The sequence below is a fragment of the Lithobates pipiens genome, unplaced genomic scaffold, assembly GCF_037356315.1.
Source record: "Lithobates pipiens isolate NorthernLeopardFrog02 unplaced genomic scaffold, aLitPip1_a1.2 Scaffold_28, whole genome shotgun sequence".
Lineage (NCBI taxonomy): Eukaryota > Metazoa > Chordata > Amphibia > Anura > Ranidae > Lithobates > Lithobates pipiens.
Window position 1 is genome coordinate 227,768,835 of NW_027507789.1, and position 23,042 is coordinate 227,791,876.

At 48.8% G+C, this 23,042-nt stretch overlaps 1 protein-coding gene across 1 annotated transcript in view; it reads right to left on the reverse strand.

Annotated features, from left to right (window-relative positions):
* CACNG4 (calcium voltage-gated channel auxiliary subunit gamma 4) overlaps nt 1-23,042 on the reverse strand; it is a 92,874-nt gene that overhangs the window by 23,390 nt on the left and 46,442 nt on the right. The window contains exons 2-3 of the mRNA XM_077460650.1: nt 21,154-21,237; nt 3,612-3,752 (exon numbers count right to left, since the gene is read on the reverse strand). Of these exons, the coding sequence (XP_077316776.1) occupies nt 3,612-3,752; nt 21,154-21,237 (225 nt within the window). The remainder of the gene's footprint in view (nt 1-3,611; nt 3,753-21,153; nt 21,238-23,042) is intronic.

Sequence of the window (23,042 nt, forward strand, 5' to 3'; positions counted from 1 at the left end):
CCCCGTACGCGGCTAGGCTCCCAAAAAGTCCCACATATGTGGTATCCCCGTACTCAGGAGAAGCAGCAGAATTTATTTTGGGGTGTCATTTCACATATGCCCATGGCATGCATGAGCAATATATCATTTAGTGACAACTTTGTTAAAAAAAAAAAAAAAAAAAAAAAGTTTGTAATTTTCCCGCAACTTGTGGCAAAATATAAAATATTCCATGAACTCAACATGCCTCTCAGCAAATAGCTTGGGGTGTCTACTTTCTAAAATGGGGTCATTTGTGGGGGTTTTGTGCCATCTTGGCATTTTATGGCCTTCAAAACTGTAATAGGTAGTGAGAAGTGAACTCAAAAATTTACGCCCTTAGAAAGCCTGAAGGCGGTGCTTGGTTTTCGGGGCCCCGTACGCGGCTAGGCTCCCAAAAAGTCCCACATATGTGGTATCCCCATACTCAGGAGAAGCAGCAGAATTTATTTTGGGGTGTCATTTCACATACGCCCATAGCATGTGTGAGCAATATATCATTTAGTGACAACTTTGTGTAAAAAAAAAAAAAATTTTTTTTTTTGTCATTATTCAATCGCTTGAGGCAAAAAAATAAAATATTCAATGGGCTCAACATGCCTCTTATCAATTTCCTTAGGGGGTCTACTTTCCAAAATGGGGTCATTTGGGGGGGTTTTGTACTGCCCTGCCATTTTAGCACCTCAAGAAATGAGATAGGCAGTCGTAAACTAAAAGCTGCGTAAATTCCAGAAAACGTACCTTAGTTTGTAGATGTGACAACTTTTGCGCAAACCAATAAATATACAGTTATTGACTTTTTTTTTACCAAAGACATGTGGCTGAATACATTTTGGCCTAAATGTATGACTAAAATTGAGTTTATTGGATTTTTCTAATAACAAAAAGTAGAAAATATCATTTTTTTTCAAAATTTGCGGTCTTTTTACGTTTATATCGCAAAAAATAAAAATCGCAGAGGCAATCAAATACCATCAAAAGAAAGCTCTATTTGTGGGAAGAAAAGGACGCAAATTTTGTTTGGGTACAACATTGCATGACCGCGCAATTACCAGTTAAAGCAGCGCAGTGCCAAAGTGTAAAAAGACCTCTGGTCATTTACCAGCAAAATGGTCCGGTCTGAAAGTGGTTAATGATTGCAAGACTTTTAATAAAGAAAAATTGGGAAGAATGTTCCTTACATTGGTGATCAGTGAGAAGAATGTTCCTTACATTGGTGATCAGTGAGAAGAATGTTCCTTACATTGGTGATCAGTGAGAAGAATGTTCCTTACATTGGTGATCAGTGAGAAGAATGTTCCTTACATTGGTGATCAGTGGGAAGAATGTTCCTTACATTGGTGATCAGTGGGAAGAATGTTCCTTACATTGGTGATCGCTGAGAAGAATGTTCCTTACATTGGTGATCGGTGAGAAGAATGTTCCTTACATTGGTGATCGGTGAGAAGAATGTTCCTTACATTGATGATCAGTGAGAAGAATGTTCCTTACATTGGTGATCAGTGAGAAGAATGTTCCTTACATTGGTGATCAGTGAGAAGAATGTTCCTTACATTGGTGATCAGTGAGAAGAATGTCCCTTACATTGGTGATCGGTGAGAAGAATGTTCCTTACATTGGTGATCAGTGGGAAGAATGTTCCTTACATTGGTGATCAGTGAGAAGAATGTCCCTTACATTGGTGATCAGTGGGAAGAATGTTCCTTACATTGGTGATCAGTGGGAAGAATGTTCCTTACATTGGTGATCAGTGGGAAGAATGTTCCTTACATTGGTGATCAGTGGGAAGAATGTTCCTTACATTGGTGATCAGTGGGAAGAATGTTCCTTACATTGGTGATCAGTGGGAAGAATGTTCCTTACATTGGTGATCAGTGAGAAGAATGCTCCTTACATTGGTGATCAGTGAGAAGAATGTTCCTTACATTGGTGATCAGTGAGAAGAATGTTCCTTACATTGGTGATCAGTGGGAAGAATGTTCCTTACATTGGTGATCAGTGAGAAGAATGTTCCTTACATTGGTGATCAGTGAGAAGAATGCTCCTTACATTGGTGATCAGTGGGAAGAATGTTCCTTACATTGGTGATCAGTGAGAAGAATGTTCCTTACATTGGTGATCAGTGAGAAGAATGTTCCTTACATTGGTGATCAGTGGGAAGAATGTTCCTTACATTGGTGATCAGTGGGAAGAATGTTCCTTACATTGGTGATCAGTGAGAAGAATGTTCCTTACATTGGTGATCAGTGAGAAGAATGTTCCTTACATTGGTGATCAGTGAGAAGAATGTTCCTTACATTGGTGATCAGTGAGAAGAATGTTCCTTACATTGGTGATCAGTGAGAAGAATGTTCCTTACATTGGTGATCAGTGGGAAGAATGTTCCTTACATTGGTGATCAGTGAGAAGAATGTTCCTTACATTGGTGATCAGTGAGAAGAATGTTCCTTACATTGGTGATCAGTGAGAAGAATGTTCCTTACATTGGTGATCAGTGAGAAGAATGTTCCTTACATTGGTGATCAGTGAGAAGAATGTTCCTTACATTGGTGATCAGTGAGAAGAATGTTCCTTACATTGGTGATCAGTGAGAAGAATGCTCCTTACATTGGTGATCAGTGAGAAGAATGTTCCTTACATTGGTGATCAGTGAGAAGAATGTTCCTTACATTGGTGATCAGTGAGAAGAATGTTCCTTACATTGGTGATCAGTGAGAAGAATGTTCCTTACATTGGTGATCAGTGAGAAGAATGTTCCTTACATTGGTGATCAGTGGGAAGAATGTTCCTTACATTGGTGATCAGTGAGTGGAATATAATTCAGGATCCACCCAGGTGCCTGACTGGCAGCTGGCCTCAGCCTTTCAGTGTGCCGCTGAGAGCCTGAGCCAGCCGCTACCAACCCCTCCTCAGCCCAGCACTTTAGTGAGCTGTGGAGGGGCAGAGACTGGTAGTCATTGCTCCCTGCTCAGAGCGGAACCCGAAAACTGAGTGATCAGCAGTCAAGTCATCGCTCGGTTCTGGGTCAAAGAGCCAGCAGGAGACAGCTCCAGCATGGAGGTGAGTATAGATGTTTTTTTTTTTCAGAACCTGACACTTCTCCTTTAAGAAATATTCGAATGGCCCTCAGCCAATGAGTGTATGTCATTGTAGCATGCCTTAGGCACTAGGTAGCCCGCCGTCTCTTTTTGTTTTTTGTATCCTGATCTTTGTGATTTCATTCACAATAAAGTTGTTCATTTCAAATAACCTGATACCGGAGTGATATAATACGTCTTCACCAACCTGTAATCGTCATTATTACTATACTATCATTAATGGCATTATCCTCATTATAACTCTAGAATTTTTGTTGTTGTTTTAACAGGAAGCAGATTGGCAGCTTTCACTGTGCGCATGCTTGAGATATATTTTTTGAGTTGATCAGATTAGAAACACAGGCAGAAAACATTTATAGGGGAGTCAGCAGTGGCGCCCTCTAGGCACAGAATCCGGTATTCTCAGTCACACCTGTGTGCGTTGTGCAGAGGGCGCAGTTCATTGTCAGTAAATGTCTGTTTTTTTTTTTTTTTTTCGTAAAATTGGATGCTTACCGGCTGCCACGAAGAGTATCCCGGCGCTGAGGATGATGTTATTCCTCCGATTATAAATCCGCCCGGCGCCAACACACAGGCCGCCCAGTAACAGCAGGATGGTGCTGAGGATGGGGAAGACGCTGGAGGCGCGGACAATGCCTGGGGACAACAATACAATGATCAGTGACCGGGGGAGGGGGAGGGGAGATTTCCTTCCAAGGATATAACATTTCCCCATCGCTGGCAAAAACAACATTCTGATTGGTTCATGAAATACAAAAATCAGCAATAATTATTCTTTATCCCGAAAAAACCCAACTCCAACTAGAATGTATTATTCTGCTTTTGAATAGATCAGCCGAGAGTCAGAGCCTCTGTCAGGTTTTTTATTGCCAGGGCTGCTGTTAGAAATCACAGGGCCCCACACAGCCTACCCGACAGGGCACCATACAGCCTACCCGACAGGGCCCCACATAGCCTACCCAACAGGGCCACATACAGCCTGCCTGACAGGACCCCATACAGCCTACCCGACAGGGCCCCACACAGCCTACCCAACAGGGCCCCACACAGCCTACCCGACAGGGCCCCACACAGCCTACCCGACAGGGCCCCACACAGCCTACCCGACAGGGCCCCACACAGCCTACCCGACAGGGCCCCACACAGCCTACCCGACAGGGCCCCACATAGCCTACCCAACAGGGCCACATACAGCCTGCCTGACAGGGCTACATACAGCCTGCCTGATAGGGCCCCTTACAGCCTACCCGACAGGGCCCCACACAGCCTGCCCGACAGAGCCCCACTCAGCCTGCCCGACAGGGCCCCACTCAGCCTGCCCGACAGGGCCCCACTCAGCCTGCCCGACAGGGCCCCACACAGCCTACCCGACAGGGCCCCACACAGCCTACCCGACAGGGCCCCACACAGCTTACCCGACAGGGCCCCATACAGCCTACCCGACAGGGCCCCATACAGCCTACCCGACAGAACTCCATACAGCCTACTCGACAGGGCCCCATACAGCCTGCCTGACAGGGCCCCACTCAGCCTACCCGACGGGGCCCCACTCAGCCTACCCGACAGGGCCCCACTCAGCCTACCCGACAGGGCCCCACACAGCCTACCCGACAGGGCCCCACACAGCCTACCCGACAGGGCCCCACACAGCCTACCCGACATGGCCCCACACAGCCTACCCGGAGGACCCCACACAGCCTACCCGACAGGACCCCATGGGCTTTCATTTGGAGGCATGGGCGACCGCAGAACTATTTTCGGGAGGGGGGGGGGTATAATTTTAAGGTCACCCATGCCCCGCCTTTTTTTGACAATGTCATGAAGGGGAGGGGCTTAGTCATTATCACATAAAGTGCAGGCATGAGCCCATCATATCGAATGCGGCCTGTACAGTACGACGAGTGTACAGTATGTGTATATAGAGGGGGTGGATGGTATTAGCATATACAGGAAGGAAGGTGGATGTATATAGCTGTATACAGGACAGAGGATGTATAACTGCAGCCAGTGATGATTGAGGAAGGTCTCTATATAAAGGAAGGAAGGTGGGTGTATACAGCTATATATACACCCATACACCCGATTGCATACAGCCGGCGCCAAGGGGTTAAGAACTGGAGCTTGTCAGTTTTACTATAATAGGGTATCGCTCTCAAGGGGCGATGCCCTCCCAAAAATTGCCAGAAAGTTATATTAATTAATTGCAGATTAAATTCAGAAAGTAACCAACACGTTTCGGCAGCCAACAGTCCTTCTTCATCAGGTCTCAATAAAAATTGACGAGGCTTTCTATAGGACTCTCAACTATAACCTCCTGGGGAGTCTTCTATATTACTTATGATAGACGTGTGCTTAGAGATAATTGTGCAGGGGCTCCTAAGACGCTCTGGCGCCCTTTTTTTCTGATTTCATTTAGAAATAAAAACTTGACAGTAATTCTAACCCTCCGTCTAATGGCATCTGAAAAGTCACTTTAAATCTGCAGCTTCCATTAAAACATGCTCCTGCCATGCAAATACTTGTTCTGGCACTTCCTGTTACAGGGGTGACGATGCTCCATCATTACCTCCCAATCGGATTGCCGTTCTGCCTGTGTACCAAATGATCAGTGGGTGCCGGCAGACATCGGACACCTGGAAGTGTAGGATCACGTGTGTGTGTGTGTGTGTGTGTATATATATATATATATATATGGGTCCCAGGAGACAGCAGGGACCAGTGGGAACGCGCAGCGCGAGTCACGCATAGGCAGTAGGGAACCAGGAAGTGAAGCCACGAGGCTTCACTTCCTGATTCCCTTACTGAAGATGGCGGCGGCCAATACTTTGTTGTGTAGAAGTAACAGTCTTTGTGTTGCTTTGTATCCTTTTTTTTCATCCTGTATAACTATGTAGCAGCTGAACATTTCCAGTGTTTGAAGATTCCTCCTCTCATCCTAGTTTTAGCAGCGTTTTACTGACGTTTTAGATGTGCTTTTCAGCCGCTGGCGGGGCGCATTTAACCCCTGCTAGCGGCCGAATAAAGGGTTAAAAGCGCCCACAAAGCGCCATTGCCGTGGCAGTGCTGCCCATTGATTTCAATCCTATACAGAGGCTTTTTTAGACACTTTTCAGAGGCTATTTCTAGCACTAAAACACCTGAAAACTGCCTCCGTGTCAAAGGGATCTTAACCACTTTCAGCCCCGGACCATTTTGCTGGCCAAAGACCAGACCACTTTTTTGCGATTCGGCACTGCGTCGCTTTAACTGACAATTGCGCGGTCGTGGCGACGTGGCTCCTAAACAAAATTGATGTCCTTTTTTTCCCCACAAATAGAGCTTTCTTTTGGTGGTATTTGATCACCTCTGTAGTTTTTTATTTTTTGCGCTATAAACAAAAATTTTGAAAAAAACATATTATTTTTTACTTTTTGTTATAATAAATATCCCCCAAAAATATATAAACATTTTTTTTCCCTCAGTTTAGGCCGATACGTATTCTTCTACATATTTTTGGTAAAATAATTGGCAATTATTGATTGGTTTGCGCAAAAGTTATAGCGTTTACAAAATAGGGGGTAGTTTTATGGCATTTTTTATTAATAATTTTTTTTTTACTAGTAATGGCGGCGATCAGCGATTTTTATTGTGACTGCGACATTGTGACGGACACATCGGACATTTTTGACACATTTTTGGGACCATTGTCATTTTATACAGCAATCAGTGCTATATAAATGCAGTGATTCCTGTGTAAATGATACTGGCAGTGAAGGAGTTAACCAGTGGGTGGCAGTGTAGGGGTTAAGTGTTCCTAGGGGCGTGTTACTAACTGTGGTGGGCTGGGCTTTGTGTTAGTGAACACTGATCTCTGCTCCAATCACATGGAGCAGAGATCAGCGTCACTTGTTGCTAGGCAGAACGGGGAGATGCTGTTTACAATGGCATCTCCCAGTTCAGCCGCCCCCGTGAGACGATCGAGTCCATGGGACCCGCGACCGGACTCACGGGGGTCCTGACCGGCACAGGGGGGTATGCCCATGGCGATCGAATACATCGAGTCCACGGGACCTGCGACCGGACTCACGGGGGTATAGACCGCTCCTACAAGTGCCTCAAAGATGCTGCTTGCAGGACTTTTTTGAGCATCCTGCTAGCGCAGCGCCCCCATGTGAAAGCACTCGGGCTTTCACACTGGAGAGACAGTAGAGGCGCTTTACAGGCGCTATTTTTAACGCTATATCACCTGTAAAGCGCCCCAGTGTGAAAGGGGTGTAAGAGACCCCCTCTCGCACTGAGGCAGTTTTCAGGGGTTATAGCGCTATATATGGCTTTCACAGACTAAAGTTCACAGGTTGTGTGACAGGCCATCGTGTGCCTGGAGGGGACACAAGGGCGGCGCCAGACCTCAATCGGAGAAATATTTTTGAACAAGTGACAATGCAATTTTAATTAAATCCGTTACATTTCATTGTTTTAATTTATTCTTGTTTTTTTTTTTTTTTATTCTATTCATTATCTTCTTGTTTTTTTTTCTCCCCGCACAGTTGTGAATGTGATCCAAGCATGGCCTGCCGGAGAGCTGACCACCGCTCAGAGACAAACTGCAGCTTAAAGGTACTTTTCCTTCCATAAAGAGTGACTTGTATGAATATGCTGCTTATATTTACACCCTTCATGGATGAGCTTTTATGTGCAAAAAGAAATATATCTTTATTCTTCTGCTGGTAATCTTCCTAGACATTATTTTTTGGGGCATAATAACATTAATGATATATACAGTTTGCTACATGGTTCAACCCCCCCCCCCCCCCCCCTTCCCGAAATCCTTTAGTATAGACTTTACTGCTCTGTGCAGCCCCAATTTCTTTACATCCTCCAGGGGGCGCTGTTTTATGGTGGTGTAGAATTGCTCACAGTACTTGAAGCTGCGTTACTATATTAATAACACGATGTAATCAGAAGAGTAGGATTCTTCTGAGATGGCATGTTTTATTGAAGGTACAAAGTAATTAGAAGCAGAGGATATTATTTCCCCAAAGCACACGCAGCAGATTTTCAAGCCCCCTTCACTGGCTTCTGCTGGTATTTAATGACCTCCGGTAATTATTCTTCCCAGTTCTGAGCCGGTAAGACCCGAGCAGCGTGGCATTTTGTCTCTCAGAGTCTGGTGTCACGGCCGGGTGACATTTATGTATAATGAAAGCTGGGCTGGGAAAAGGGGTGATTGACGGGGCGTAGCTCGCGGTGTCTAGTTCTGTGACTCCAGGCTCACATCGGGCCACCGAGGAACATCGTCTTCTGTCCAAAAAGCTCAACAGCTAGTAGGAAAGACGTGGCCGCGTTGTGGGGTTATCTGGGCACAAAACCGCTAAGTGGCACCAAAAAGCGGGAGTGTTTCTAAATTCAAGGTGCTAAAGTGGAGGTTTCCACACCATGCCCCACCGCCTCCACTTTACCTCCATACACATATTCAGCAAATCCAGTCTTGTCCTGCTGTGACCCACCCAAGTACCATAGTCTGGGTCCACCAACTTCTTCACTGGTGTCATCAGGAGCTCAGCTGCCTCTTCTGGGTTCAGGCAAGCAGCCACCCAGATCCGGTGCAAGTATTCCTGTCCACACTGGTGACACTGACACACCCCCCCCCCCCGAGATGTGAGATGTAGCCCCCCCACATGGCACACACTCCACCTGTGCAGTGAAAGATGCCCAAAATCCCAACAAATTTGCCTCTGAATGGAGCATGCAGAGCTGGGGGTTACTACTGAGTAGGGGATCAGCAGAGCTGGGGGTTATTACTGAGCAGGGGATCTGCTGAACAAGGGTACTAATAATCTGGGGATCTGCTGAGCGAGGGTACTAAGAACCTGGGGATCTGCTGAACGAGGGCGGGGCTCTCCCAAGCGAAGATACTAATGTGTAGGGGATCGCAAGGATACTAATGAGTAGGGGATCTGCGGAACAAGGGTACTAATAAGTTGGGGATTTGCTGAACGAATGTATGACTGAGCTGGGGGATCTGTTGAACAGGGGTACAAATGAGCTGGGCACACACTCCACCTGTGCAGTGAAGGATGCTCAAAATCCCAACAAATTTGCCTCTGAATGGAGCATGCAGAGCTGGGGGTTACTACTGAGTAGGGGATCAGCAGAGCTGGGGGTTATTACTGTACAGGGGATCTGCTGAACAAGGGTACTAATAATCTGGGGATCTGCTGAACGAGGGTTCTAGGGAGCTGGGGCTCTCCCAAGCGAAAATACTAATGAGTAGGGGATCGCAAGGATACTAATGAGTAGGGGATCTGCGGAACAAGGGTACTAATAAGTTGGGGATCTGCTGAACAAATGTATGACTGAGCTGGGGGATCTGCTGAACAGGGGGTACAAATGAGCTGGGGTTCTACTGGACCCCTTTAAAACAGAAAACCAACACACACAGGGCATTTGCCAACTTCATTAAAGCTTAAAAAAAAAAGCATCACGAAGCCTCAAAAACGTATAAAAAAAGCATGTTGAAGCAATAGGCGCTTTAATGTGTGTTGAAGTCTAAGCGAGTGTAAAGGAGCCCCAAGTAATAAATCCGATAACCGAAATTCACGTTCTGCAGAGGTGCGCAAAGTTTCACGATCGCTGTAAGCGGCAGTTTTATACAACTGAACTTTCGGTGGATTCGGAGCGAAGCGCGTCGGGGGTTACTTTGCTGGAAAGAATTCTTTTCACGGTTGGGATGCGTCATGTTATATTCGCCTGCAGTAAATGACATTTTATCACAGATTTGCTGCGTGTATAATTGCGATAGGGTCACCCCTCCTAGACGTTCTGCCAGTCAGTGAAAAAACACTCAGGGCCTGGCCTATTTTTAAGAAGTGCGCACTTCTCGTCTTCAGTTTTGAAGTCGCCAAACCAAGCGGAAACATGGAAAGACGTCAGCTTGTTGCAGATATTGATTTCCGAGACCCAGATTGAGCTGTTTTCAGCTGCCGGTGAAGGTAGAAGCTTGTATTGTCTGCCTTCCTAATTGAGTGTCTCAGTTGTGAAAACACAATCTGTTAGAGGGGACGAAAACCATTCTTCGTGCTTCCCCTATAGACATGAGAAATAGGGGGTCTCTGCCAAAGAGCTAAATGCACAGCTGAGATACATATATAAATGGGCTACCAGCTCTGAGCCCCAAGGTCTGCAGGCAAATGCACTCTATGCTAACATCTATATGAACTTATTGAACAGTTCATTTCAAAACCATGGCCATTGATATGGAACTTGCCCCACCTCCCATGGTCATTAATATGGAGTTTCCCCCACCTCCCATGGTCATTAAAATGGAGTTGCCCCACCTCCCATGGTCATTAATATGGAGTTGTCCCCACCTCCCATGGTCATCAATATGGATTTGCCCCACCTCCCATTGTCATTAATATGGAGCTTCCCCTACCTCCTATGGCCATTACTATGGAGTTGCCCCACCTTCCATGGCCATTGTAATGGAGCTTCCCCCACCTCCCATGGCCATAAATATGGTGTTGCCCCCATCTCCCATGGCCATTGAATATGGAGTTGCCCCACACCTCCCACGGTCATTATTATGGAGTTGTCCCCACCTCCCATGGTCATCAATATGGATTTTCCCCACCTCCCATTGTCATTAATATGGAGCTTCCCCTACCTCCCATTGTCATTAATATGGAGCTTCCCCTACCTCCTATGGCCATTACTATGGAGTTGCCCCACCTTCCATGGCCATTGTAATGGAGCTTCCCCCACCTCCCATGGCCATAAATATGGTGTTGCCCCCATCTCCCATGGCCATTGAATATGGAGTTGCCCCACACCTCCCACGGTCATTATTATGGAGTTGTCCCCACCTCCCATGGTCATCAATATGGATTTTCCCCACCTCCCATTGTCATTAATATGGAGCTTCCCCTACCTCCCATTGTCATTAATATGGAGCTTCCCCTACCTCCTATGGCCATTACTATGGAGTTGCCCCACCTTCCATGGCCATTGTAATGGAGCTTCCCCCACCTCCCATGGCCATAAATATGGTGTTGCCCCCACCTCCCATGGCCATTGAATATGGAGTTGCCCCACACCTCCCACGGTCATTAATATGGATTTGCCCCACCTTCCATGGCCATTCTTTTGGAGCTTCCCCCACCTCCCATGGCCCATCTCCCATTGTCATTAATATGGAGCTGCCCCCACCTCCTATGGCCATTAATATGGAGTTGCCCCACCTTCCATGGCCATTCTTTTGGAGCTTCCTCCACCTCCCATGGCCATTAATATGGATTTGCCCCACCTGTCATGGCCATGAATATGGAGCTGCCCCCACCTCCCATTGTCAGTAAATGGCGCTGCCTACCTCTCATGGTCATGAATATGGAACTAACCCCACCTTCCATTGTCATTAATATGGAGCTGCCCCCACTTCCTATGACCATTAATATGGAGCTGTCCCCACCTCCAATGGCCACGAATATGGGGCTTCCCCCACCTGCCATGGCCATTATTATGGAGCTGCCCCCACCCCTCAGTGCCTTAATATGGAGGTGCCCCCACCTCTCATGGCCATTAATATAGAGCTGCTCTCACCTCCCATGGCTATGAAGATGGAGCTGTTCCCATCTCCCAGGGTCATTAATATAGAATTACCCCCACCTCCCATTATTATTAATATGGAGTTGCCCTCATATCCCATGGCCTTTAATATGGAGTTGCCCTTTTGCATCTTTAACAGCCTTCACACTTTCAGGAAGGACACAAGATGTTGGAGGGTGTCTGTGGCAAATCTGTGCCCACTGTTAGGTCAGATATTGATATTGTGTGAGAAGACATGGATCACAATTGATGCTCTGTTTCAACCAAAAGGTGTTCAGTAGGGTTGAGGTCAGGGCTCTGTGCAGGACACTCCAGTTCCTTCACACCATGACATTGTCAAACCATGTCTTTACGGAGCTGGCTTGTAATTGGAGCTCTAATTCATTCCAAAGGTGTTCAGTAGGGTTGAGATGGGGGCTCTGTGCAGGATACTCAAGTTCTTCCACACCATGACATGGTCAAACCATGTCTTTATAGGGCTGGCTTGAAATTGGCGTTCCAATTCATTCAAAAGGTGATCAGTAGGGTTGAGGTCACGGCTCTGTGCAGGACTCTCCAGTTCCTCCACACCAAACTGGCCAAACCATGTCTTTATGGTGCTGGGTTTATATCCAGAAGATGTGACTTGTAATTAGCGTTCCAATTCATTCCAAAGTGGTTAATGATTCTTACTCTGAATGGTCCAAGGTTATTAGTGGTGTACCCCAAGGTTCAGTGTTGGGACCCTTACTTTTTAATATCTTTATAAATGATATCGGGTCTGGGATTAAAAGTACCACTTCTGTCTTTGCAGATGACACCGAGCTTTGTCTCCAATTTACAAGTTGACCTCAATGCATGTCTAATTGGGCAACTAAGTTTCAAATGATGTTTAATGTTGATAAATGTAAAGTTATGCACTTGAGGGCTGATGCCCCGTACACACGAGCGGAATTTCCATCGGAAAAATCTTGGATAGTTTTTCAGACGGAATTCTTCTCAAGCTTGGCTTGCATACACACGGGTCACACAAGTTCTCGGAACTTTTGACCGAAAAGTGGTACAGATGATCGAAACTTTTTTTCGACCAAAAAATTGAGAACCTTCTCTAAATCTTTTTCTGGCGGGAATTCCGCCAGCAAAAGTCCAATGGAGCGTACACTCGGTTGGAATTTCCAACCAAAAGCTCACATCGGACTTTTGCTGGGGGGAATTCCCAATTGTGTGTACGGGGCATTAGAATATGCATGCATCATACATACTAGGGGGAGTACAACTGGGGGGATCCATAGTGGAGAAGGATCTGGGGGAATCCATGGTGGAGAAGGATCTGGGGGGATCCATGGTGGAGAAGGATCTGGGGGGATCCATGGTGGAGAAGGATCTGGGGGATCCATGGTGGAGAAGGACCTGGGGGATCCATAGTGGAGAAAGATCTGGAGGGATCCATGGTGGAGAAGGATCTGGAGGGATCCATGGTGGAGAAGGATCTGGAGGGATTCATGGTGGAGAAGAATCTGGAGGGATCCATGGTGGAGAAGGATCTGGGGGGATCCATGGTGGAGAAGGATCTGGGGGGATCCATGGTGGAGAAGGATCTGGGGGATCCATGGTGGAGAAGGACCTGGGGCATCCATAGTGGAGAAAGATCTGGAGGGATCCATGGTGGAGAAGGATCTGGAGGGATTCATGGTGGAGAAGGATCTGGAGGGATCCATGGTAGAGAAGGATCTGGAGGGATTCATGGTGGAGAAGGATCTGGAGGGATCCATGGTGGAGAAGGATCTGGGGGATCCATGGTGGAGAAGGATCTGGGGGATCCATGGTGGAGAAGGATCTGGGGGGATCCATAGTGGAGAAGGATCTGGGGGATCCATGGTGGAGAAGGATCTGGGGGATCCATGGTGGAGAAGGATCTGGGGGATCCATAGTGGAGAAGGATCTGGGGGATCCATAGTGGAGAAGGATCTGGGGGATCCATAGTGTAGAAAGATCTGGGGCAGCCATAGTGGAGAAGCACCATGGTCCGACCATGTGTATGGGGCATTACAGTTCTTGTGTTGCTTTGTATCTTTTTTTTTTTTTTTTTATCCTGTATAACTATGTAGCAGTTGAACCTTTCCAGTGTTTGAAGATTTCTCCTCTCATCTTCAGTGGCGGCTGGTGCTCACATTTTTTTGGGGGGCGCAAACAAATTAAAAAATTCAAAAAAAAAAAAAAATCAATTGCAGCCTCACTGTGCCTTCAAACGCAGCCACTGTAACTGTGCCCATCAAACGGTGCCACTGTGCCATCAAACGCAGCCACTGTGCCATCAAACGCAGCCACTGTGCCATCAAACGGTGCCACTGTGCCATCAAACGGTGCCACTGTGCCATCAAACGGTGCCACTGTGCCATCAAATGCAGCCACTGTGCCCATCAAACGCAGCCACTGTGCCATCAAACGCAGCCACTGTGCCCATCAAATACCGCCACTATGCCATCAAACGCAGCCACTGTGCTGCTCAGTTGCAGCCACTGTAATCATCAAACGGTGCCACTGTGCCATCAAATGCTCCCAATGCTGCCACTGTGCCATAAAATGCTCCCACTGTGCCATCCAATGCTGTTACTGTGCCATCAAATGCTCCCAATAATGCTGCTGTGCCATCAAATGTTCCCACTGTGCCATCCAATGCTGCCACTGTCCCATCAAATGCTGCCACTGTGCCATCAAATGCTCCCAATGCTGCCACTGTGCCATCAAATGCTCCCAATGCTGCCACTGTCCCATCCAATGCTGCCACTGTCCCATCCAATGCTCCCAATGTTGCCACTGTGACATCAAATGCTCCCAATGCTGCCACTGTGCCATCCAATGCTGCCAATGTGATCCCCCTTTGCCCCTGCCCGCTCGCCATCTGCTGGGCACTTACCCTGTCTCGGCGGGGCAGCGGGTGACGGCGAGCGTTGTCTTCCATGCGTCTTCTCCCCTCCATGTGTCTTCTCCCATCCTCCTCTCCTTCAGTCCTCTCCTATGTTTGGACAACTGATAGGCATCCAATCACAGCGCCTGACGTTTCAGCCAATCAGGCGACCAGTAACAGCCCCGGCCATCTGATTGGAGAGGCGGGTCAATGTTAGCAAAGCGAATTCCCTCGGCTTTGCTAACATTGAGCTGAGTGACAAGGAATGCACAGCGTTGTGCCCGCTTCTCACTTTTTTGGGCGCCTATTAGAGCCTACAGGTCTAATCAGGTGATTCCAAAAAAACACCCCCGCCGCTGTAATTCAGGTGCCCGGTGACCGAAAAGGGGCCGGGCACCTGAATAGGGGGTGTCAGCAGCAACCATAGATAGATTCATGGAATGCATGAATCTATCTATGATGATTAGAGAGTGACAGGAGGGGGGGGGGGAGGCGGCGCTCCTGCGCCCTTTACAGACGCACCGCCACTGATCATCTTAAATGGTATCACTGGGGCCCCTGGAAGGATTCTTTGTATGACAGTAAAGCCCCGTACACGCGATCCGAAAATCGTATGAAAAATGACGCTTTCGAATCGATCGTACGATAATCAGATCTTTAGTACGAGCTTTCGAGAGCCGATCAGGACAGTTCATCCGATATTATTCTATCAGACGTTCACGGAAATTTTTTCCGTACGATGCCAGATCGTGCGATTTTCATTTAATCAGCACAGCTGTCCTTCGAAAATACGATACAGCACATGACATCACTTCGGAATTTTTATTCTGTCGTTCGAGAATTTTCCTGACTTTAGTAAACTCTTCAGGTTCGATCTGAGATTCGCATGCAAAAAGAAAACGCACGATCATTCGTCCGACAATCTCATCGTGTGTGTGTGTGCGGGGCATTAGACCCCTCTCACACTAAGCCCTTGTACACGCGGTCGGACATTCTGACAACCAAATCCGTTGGATCTTGTCTGACGGATTTTGTCCGAAACTGTTGCATACACACGGGTCGGACAAAGTTGTCGGAAAATCCGATCGTTCAGAACGTGGTGACGTTATTTCGTTACGATGGGACTACGTTCAGGCTAGTAGCCAATAGCTTTGGTGTAGGAATTTGATCTGAGCATGCGTGGCACTTTGTCCGATCGGAATTCTCTACACATGATCGGACAAGGTCCAATCGGATCATGTTGTCGGAAAGTTTTATAGCCCAGCTGGAAAACTTGGTCCGTCGGATATTCCGACAGAAACAGTCTGATGGAGCCCACACACAGTCAGATTATCCGACAACACGGTCCGATCGGACATTTTCCATCGGAATATCCGATCGTGTGTACAAGGGCTAAGGCTGGGTTGGCACCTCCGGCGGATGCAGCTCTCTCCGTTTCAGGGACGAATCGGGGGTGGGGGGGGGGGGGAATTTTTGCCTGAATTCGCCCCTGAAACGGAGCCAAAGACGCACGGCGTTCCTGCGCAGGCCGCTCCGCGGCCGCAACAGAGGTTTTGTGAACCGGCTCCATAGAGAGCTCCATAGAGAGCTCCATAGAGAGCCGGTCACAATCTCCTGCAATGCGAATTGGATGCGGGAGAAACCCCTCATCCAATTCGCATTGGTGCGAGGCCGTTTTCGAGCATTTTTATCGCTAGAAATAGCGCCTGAAAAATGCCTCCCGTTCGTTTACATGAGCGCTTTCACACTCGGGCGGCGCGCTTTGCCTGCAAAGCAGCGCATCTTTGGGGCGGGTGCTGTGAAAATAAACGCTCCAAAAACGCCCCTGCCCATTGAGATGAATGGGCAGCGCTTCCTAAAGCGCCTTTAGGCCCCTTTCACAGTTGTGTCGACCTGTCCTGCGACTTGGGACTGCAAAGTCGCATGACAAGTCGTACCCCCTCATGATTTCCAATGAGTACCGTTCATATCTGGGCGACTGCAAAGCAGTCCTTGCACTACTTTGATGCGATTTGAGGTCCATAGACTTCAAGATTACACAGGCATTGCTTTAAAGTTGCATCAAAATCGCGGCAAAAAAAATCACGGCAAAATCGCGCGACTTTCAGGTCGCACAAGTGCGAAAGGGGCCTAAAAAGAGACGCGAAAGCACCGTAAAAGTGTTTTTTTGGGGATTTTTTTAAGGTCGCGTGACCTTAAAGTGGTTGTATACTGAATTTTTTTAACTTTTACCTACAGGAAAGCCTATAATAAGGCTCACCTGTAGGTAAAAAAAATATCTCCTAAACCTGTACGGTTTAGGAGATATTCCCCTCGGTATGCGCCGCTGACTGCAGCGGCGCATGCGCACAAGGGGATTCTCGGCCTGAAAATCCGGCAGTGGCCGGCCGGCCGGCCGGAATGAAATCTCCCACGCGCATGCGCAGGAGTGACGATATCGTGGCTCCGGCCACTCACAGCGCCGGAGACGCGATACCCGGAAGAAACGCCGAGGGAGCATGTCAGCTCCCTCGGCGTGGATCGGGCCAGATGTCGGGGCCTCGTTCGAAGGTAAGTATTTCATAATGAGCTAGTATGCGGTGCATACTAGCTCATTATGCCTTTTGCTTTGCAGGTTTAAAAAAGAAAAAAAAAAAAAAAAAAATTGCGGGTTTACTACCGCTTTAAAAAAAAAACTAAAAACGCCCTGCTAGCACCCGAAAAGCGCCACAAAAACGGCCGGCGCTTTATCGCCGTTTTAGTGGCGCTTCAGTGTGAAAGGGGTCTTGTATGTAGATGGGATGTGACATATCTCTGTCTGGGGAATTACGGTAAAAAAAAAAAAATCATTAATGTTGGCAGGAAAAGACCTCCACGTGTTTTCAGAGCGCTGAAACCCCCGCAGACACTGCGCAGGTCGTTCTACTGATGGGATATGAGATCGTATATTTGAATATCGTGTAAATTTCAATAACCGAGGTTGGGAAAAAAAAATAAAAAAATCACTATTCACGTTTTCGTAATGAAGAAATGTGTGTGTTCCCCTTTAACGAGCGCAGTCGGCGCACCGCGATCTTTGCTGACAGGAGCCGGAATTGTAATTTGAAGAACCGGAGCGGTAATGGCTGTAATCTTCTCAGACATCAAAGCATGCACCCTCCCTGACAATCCGCGATGTAAGACGACGGTAAATGGGGGAGGGGTGGCAAATTAAAGATGAAACGTTTAAGGTGAAAGGGCTTTTATCACATCTTCCAGACAATCCGGTGGAAGTCTTTGTTGTGGAGGGAATTGTTTTCATGTTTTATGTTTTACTGGCGTGCGGATTATAGAACGGCGCTCTGCGCATTGGGGGGAAATTTGCGCACTTCCATTATCTCGGGTGATTTCAGGACACTTCCTGTCCCTGTGACAACTGGTATAACAAAATGCTGCCAGTGGTTGTCACCGGGACATGCAGTGTAACATCATTTATAGGGCAACAGTGCGGCTGGTGCTTCATTTTTTTTTGGGGGGGGGGGCTTTAAACAAACCAAAGACCACCCCCCTTCCCCGTTTTGTCAGTCAGTCGGCCAGCAGTCAAACCCCCCACCCCCTCCCAGTAGCTTGCCCGTCCGCCCACCAGCCCCGCACCTACCCCAATACGGTCACTTCTCCTCTCGGCCAATCGGGTCTCAAGAGGAGAAGCAGGAAAACAATGGCGAATATTAATTTGCTGTTGTCACACAACTAGGTGGGTTTAGGGCACAGTGCTCTGCTCCCCGAGCCCACCCTTTTTTAAAGCCAATTAGAGCCTCAGGCTCAAATCACGTGCTTCAAAAAAAAAAAAAAACCCATTGGAATCCATGTGTCCGGCGCCCCGCATGTAGATTAGGGGACCGGGCACATTCCATGGCAACCTAACCTTCCCCCACTCTATGAAAAACCCATCTTGCATTTTGTCTGTGTCCCCATGGGAGAGATTTTTCACCATCACTTGTCCTCCTGAGAGGAAGTGAGAATAAATCTCTCTGCTGGGGACACAGACAGTTAGGAAAACCTAACCGAGGCCCCTCTTCACTCTTCCCCCACTCTTTATCACCATAGACAAACATTTTGGTTGGATTGGGCTTTAAAATGGTTGTAAAACCCGTCCATTTACCCAGTGAAGTGATACAAAGAGATACAAACAAATACTCCTACACAAGTTGTACCTGTTCATCTGCAGCCATTTAGAGTGTACAGTTTACATAGCATTACTGATTGTAAAAAGGCAGGGGGTGGGGGATCTGATATCACACACTGCACAGCAAAGAGCTTTGTGTAATCTGAGACTTGAGTGAAAGGAATGGACACCTCCCCCCCTGCACACTCTCAAAGGGAAACATGCACAACTTAATTTGGCCATAGATGGATCGAATCTCTGCTGGTTCAGCAAGCACCACCTGAGATTTTATCAATCTATGGGCAGGCTGGTTGTACTGAAGTTGATCGACTAAAGTACAGCTAGCCTGTCAGATCTTTTGCATGTGATTACTGCTGGCAACTAAAGCCTCCAGCAGTAATCCTTGTGTTCTGCCAGCAGGGAAGCCTCCCCCCCACTCACTGTCTGCTGGTTGGTCCGGCACATACCCCATCTAAGTGGCAGGCTGCGGCTCCAGTGTCCTCTCTGCCATCACGGCGGACTCCGTCTGGGTGGCGAGCAGCAGCTCTCCTCCAGCACGGCGAACCCTATCTAGGTGGCGGGCAGTGGCTCCAGTGTCCTCTCCTCCAGCATGGCAGACCCTGTCTAGGTGGCAGGCTGCGGACAGCGGCTCGGGTCTCCTCTCCTCCAGCACAGCGAACCCTATCTAGGTGGCGGGCTGCGTGCAGCGGCCCCGGTGTCCTCTCCTCCAGCATGGCAAACCCTATCTAGGTGGCGGGCAGTGGCTCCAGTGTCCTCTCCTCCAGCATGGCAGACCCTGTCTAGGTGGCGGGCTGTGTGCAGCGGCCCCGGTGTCCTCTCCTCCAGCGTGGCGAACCCTATCTAGGTGGCGGGCAGTGGCTCCAGTGTCCTCTCCTCCAGCATGGCAGACCCTGTCTAGGTGGTGGGCTGCATGCAGCGGCCCCGGTGTCCTCTCCTCCAGCATGACAAACCCTATCTAGGTGGCGGGCAGTGGCTCCAGTGTCCTCTCCTCCAGCATGGCAGACCCTGTCTAGGTGGCGGGCTGTGTGCAGCGGCCCCGGTGTCCTCTCCTCCAGCGTGGCGAACCCTATCTAGGTGGCGGGCAGTGGCTCCAGTGTCCTCTCCTCCAGCATGGCAGACCCTGTCTAGGTGGTGGGCTGCGTGCAGCGGCCCCGGTGTCCTCTCCTCCAGCGTGGCAAACCCTATCTAGGTGGCGGGCAGTGGACAGCGGCTCTGGTGTCCTGTCCTCCAGCACGGTGGACCCTATCTAGATGGCAGGCTGTGGGCAGTGGCGCCAGTGTGCTCTCCTCCAGCACAGCGGACTCTATCTAGGTGACGGGCGGTGGCCAGCGGAATCCGGGCCCCTTCCGTCCAGCACAGCAGACCCTATCTAGGTAGCGGGTGGCAGGCTGTAGGCAGCAGCCCCGGTGTCCTCTCCTCCAGCACATAGTAACCCTATCTAGGTGGCGGGGAGCGGTGGGCTGCGAGCAGCGGCTCCAGTGTCCTCTCCTCCAGCATGGTGGACCCTATCTAGGTGGTGGGCAGTGGCTCCAGTGTCCTCTCCTCCAGCACGGCGGATCCTGTCTAGGTGGCGGGCTGCGCACAGCGGCTTGGGTCTCCTCTCCTCCAGCACGGCGGACTCTATCTAGGTGGCGGGGAGCAGTGGGCTGCGAGCAGTGGCTCCAGTGTCCTCTCCTCCAGCAGGGCGACTTCTGCCATGAGTCTCCTCTCTCCTTCTCCTAGGCGCCAAGCGTCCAATAGGATTGCCTGACGTTTTGGCCAATCTGGAAATCTGGCTTCCTGATTGGCGGGGAGGATATTTAGTGTGAAAATAGCAAATATTAATTCACTATTGTCACACAACTTGGTGGACTCACCCACCCCCACCCTTTTTTTGAAGCCTATTAGAGCCTCTGGCCCCTCCAAATAGAATCCATAGTCCGGCGCCCTGTATGTAGATCAGGGGGCTGGATGCATGGATAGGGTGGCGGGGCCCGTGCGCCCCTAATGGACGGGTCGCCCCTTCTAGAGCCCCATAACCTGTCAGATGTGAGTCCTGGAGATTGCAGAGGAAGGAGGCAGCAGACAGAAGCCCCACGCTGTGCTCTGGATTGAGATAAGTACACACTATAGAAGGATATGCTTTGCTCATTTTTAATTTTACAACCACTTCATAGATTTTTAGATGATGATATTGTCACTGAATTGTCTCAATTTATATTGAAAAATGCTTTGCAATCTGTTAGCGCTAAATAAATCTTCTAGATCAATCGATCGATTGATCACCCCCCAGCCATGAATATTTGTGCAGGGAGAGAAAGATGGCCGACATCATGGCTGTCCCTCTGCACTCCTTCCCACAATCCCCTGTTCCTAGTCCCACCACCATACACCACAGACGCACGCTGATTGGTTGTGTGATGATAGTAAAGGTGCGTACTCACGTAGGAGGTACTCGGAGCTGTCGTGGTCGTAGTCATTGTCTTCAGGAAAGTGATTAATTCGGAAGCAGTTTCCTTTGTACAGACCTGAAGAAAGAGAATAAAGCAGACATCATCATCAGGTGGTCCATGGAAGGGGCGATACACCCCCAATGTGACCTCTGCTTGTCCTGTCATTGTGGGACTACAACTCCCATCAGACTCCAGTGGTGTCAGCCCTATCGCCTTCATACTACCATCTCTTAAGTAGTAGTCCACCCACTTCCTGCGGTGACAGGGGCTCCCATACCCCCATCTTCAATAATGGGGCTCCACATCTATAAGCCGCTCCGGCTTTCTATGACCCCTTTCCCCTGGAGATCCTTGTCTGCCCCCTCAGTCACACGCACTAACACCCGTGTGACACCCGACTGACACCAGACTCACTAACACCATTTTGTGCCCCCCCCCCCCCCCCCAAGCCCTCCACCCTCATCCTATTAATTATAGAACTATAATTATTATAAATTATTATTATATTAATTAAAAAGCCATCATCTGACCGATGTGATTGGCAGAGGGTCTAACCCTCCCACTCTTCATCAAACAATAGTAGGTTTTGTATACAGCAGGTAAATCCTGTCTCTTGCATGCTTGCTACAGGTCAGCCATGCAAAAAAAAAAAAAAAAAAAAAAACTGAAGCCAAAGGCAGCCAGGCACCTAGCATTTTCACACTGAGTTTAGTCATGACAGCCGCCATATTTTGCTCAGTGCAGGTCTGAGCTCCACCTAATTGACCATTTGGCCAGAACGGTGCTCATATGAACTGGTAGACGGTGCTTGTCGGGTTCAATGCACCTTCTAAGCAGAGATGAGAGATACAGGAGAGGCTCTCATGGCCTCCGAAGGGTTTCCCTCCATTACTCTAAAAGATGAGGATCTCTGGCTGTGCGTTTTATCCCATGTTCTTCCCTGAACTGCCCCCCATGGATAATTGGGTAACACATATGTGACATTTGGTGCCCCCCGGGACCTCCATCTCCTCACACATTACAGAGCGGAGGAGTGTTTATAATTCAGACTGACACCTGACTGACGCCCAACTGACAACTGACTCACTGACACCAGACTGACACCCAACTCACACCCGACTGACACCCAACTCACTGACACCAGACTGACTGACACTCAACTCACTGACACCAGACTGACTGACACTCAACTCACTGACACCAGACTGACTGACACCCAACTGACACCCGACTCACTGACACCCGACTCACTGACACCCGGCTCACTGACACCCGGCTCACTGACACCCGGCTCACTGACACCTGACTGACACCTGACTGACACCCGACTGACACCCACCTGACACCAGACTGACTGACACCCGATTGACACCCGACTGACACCTGACTGACACCCGACTGACACCAGACTGACTGACACCCAACTGACTCTCAACTCACTGACACCAGACTGACTGACACCCAACTGACACCCGACTCACTGACACCCGACTCACTGACACCCGACTCACTGACACCCGACTCACTGACACCCGACTCACTGACACCCGACCCGACTGACACCTGACTGACACCCAACTGACACCAGACTGACTGACACCCAACTGACACTCAACTCACTGACACCAGACTGACTGACACCCGACTCACTGACACCCGACTCACTGACACCCGACTCACTGACACCCGACTCACTGACACCCGACTCACTGACACCCAACCCGACTGACACCTGACTGACACCCGACTGACACCCACCTGACACCAGACTGACTGACACCCAACTGACACACGCCTGACTGACACCCGACTGACACCCAACTGACACCTGACACCAGACTGACTGACACCAGACTGACTGACACCAGACTGACTGACAC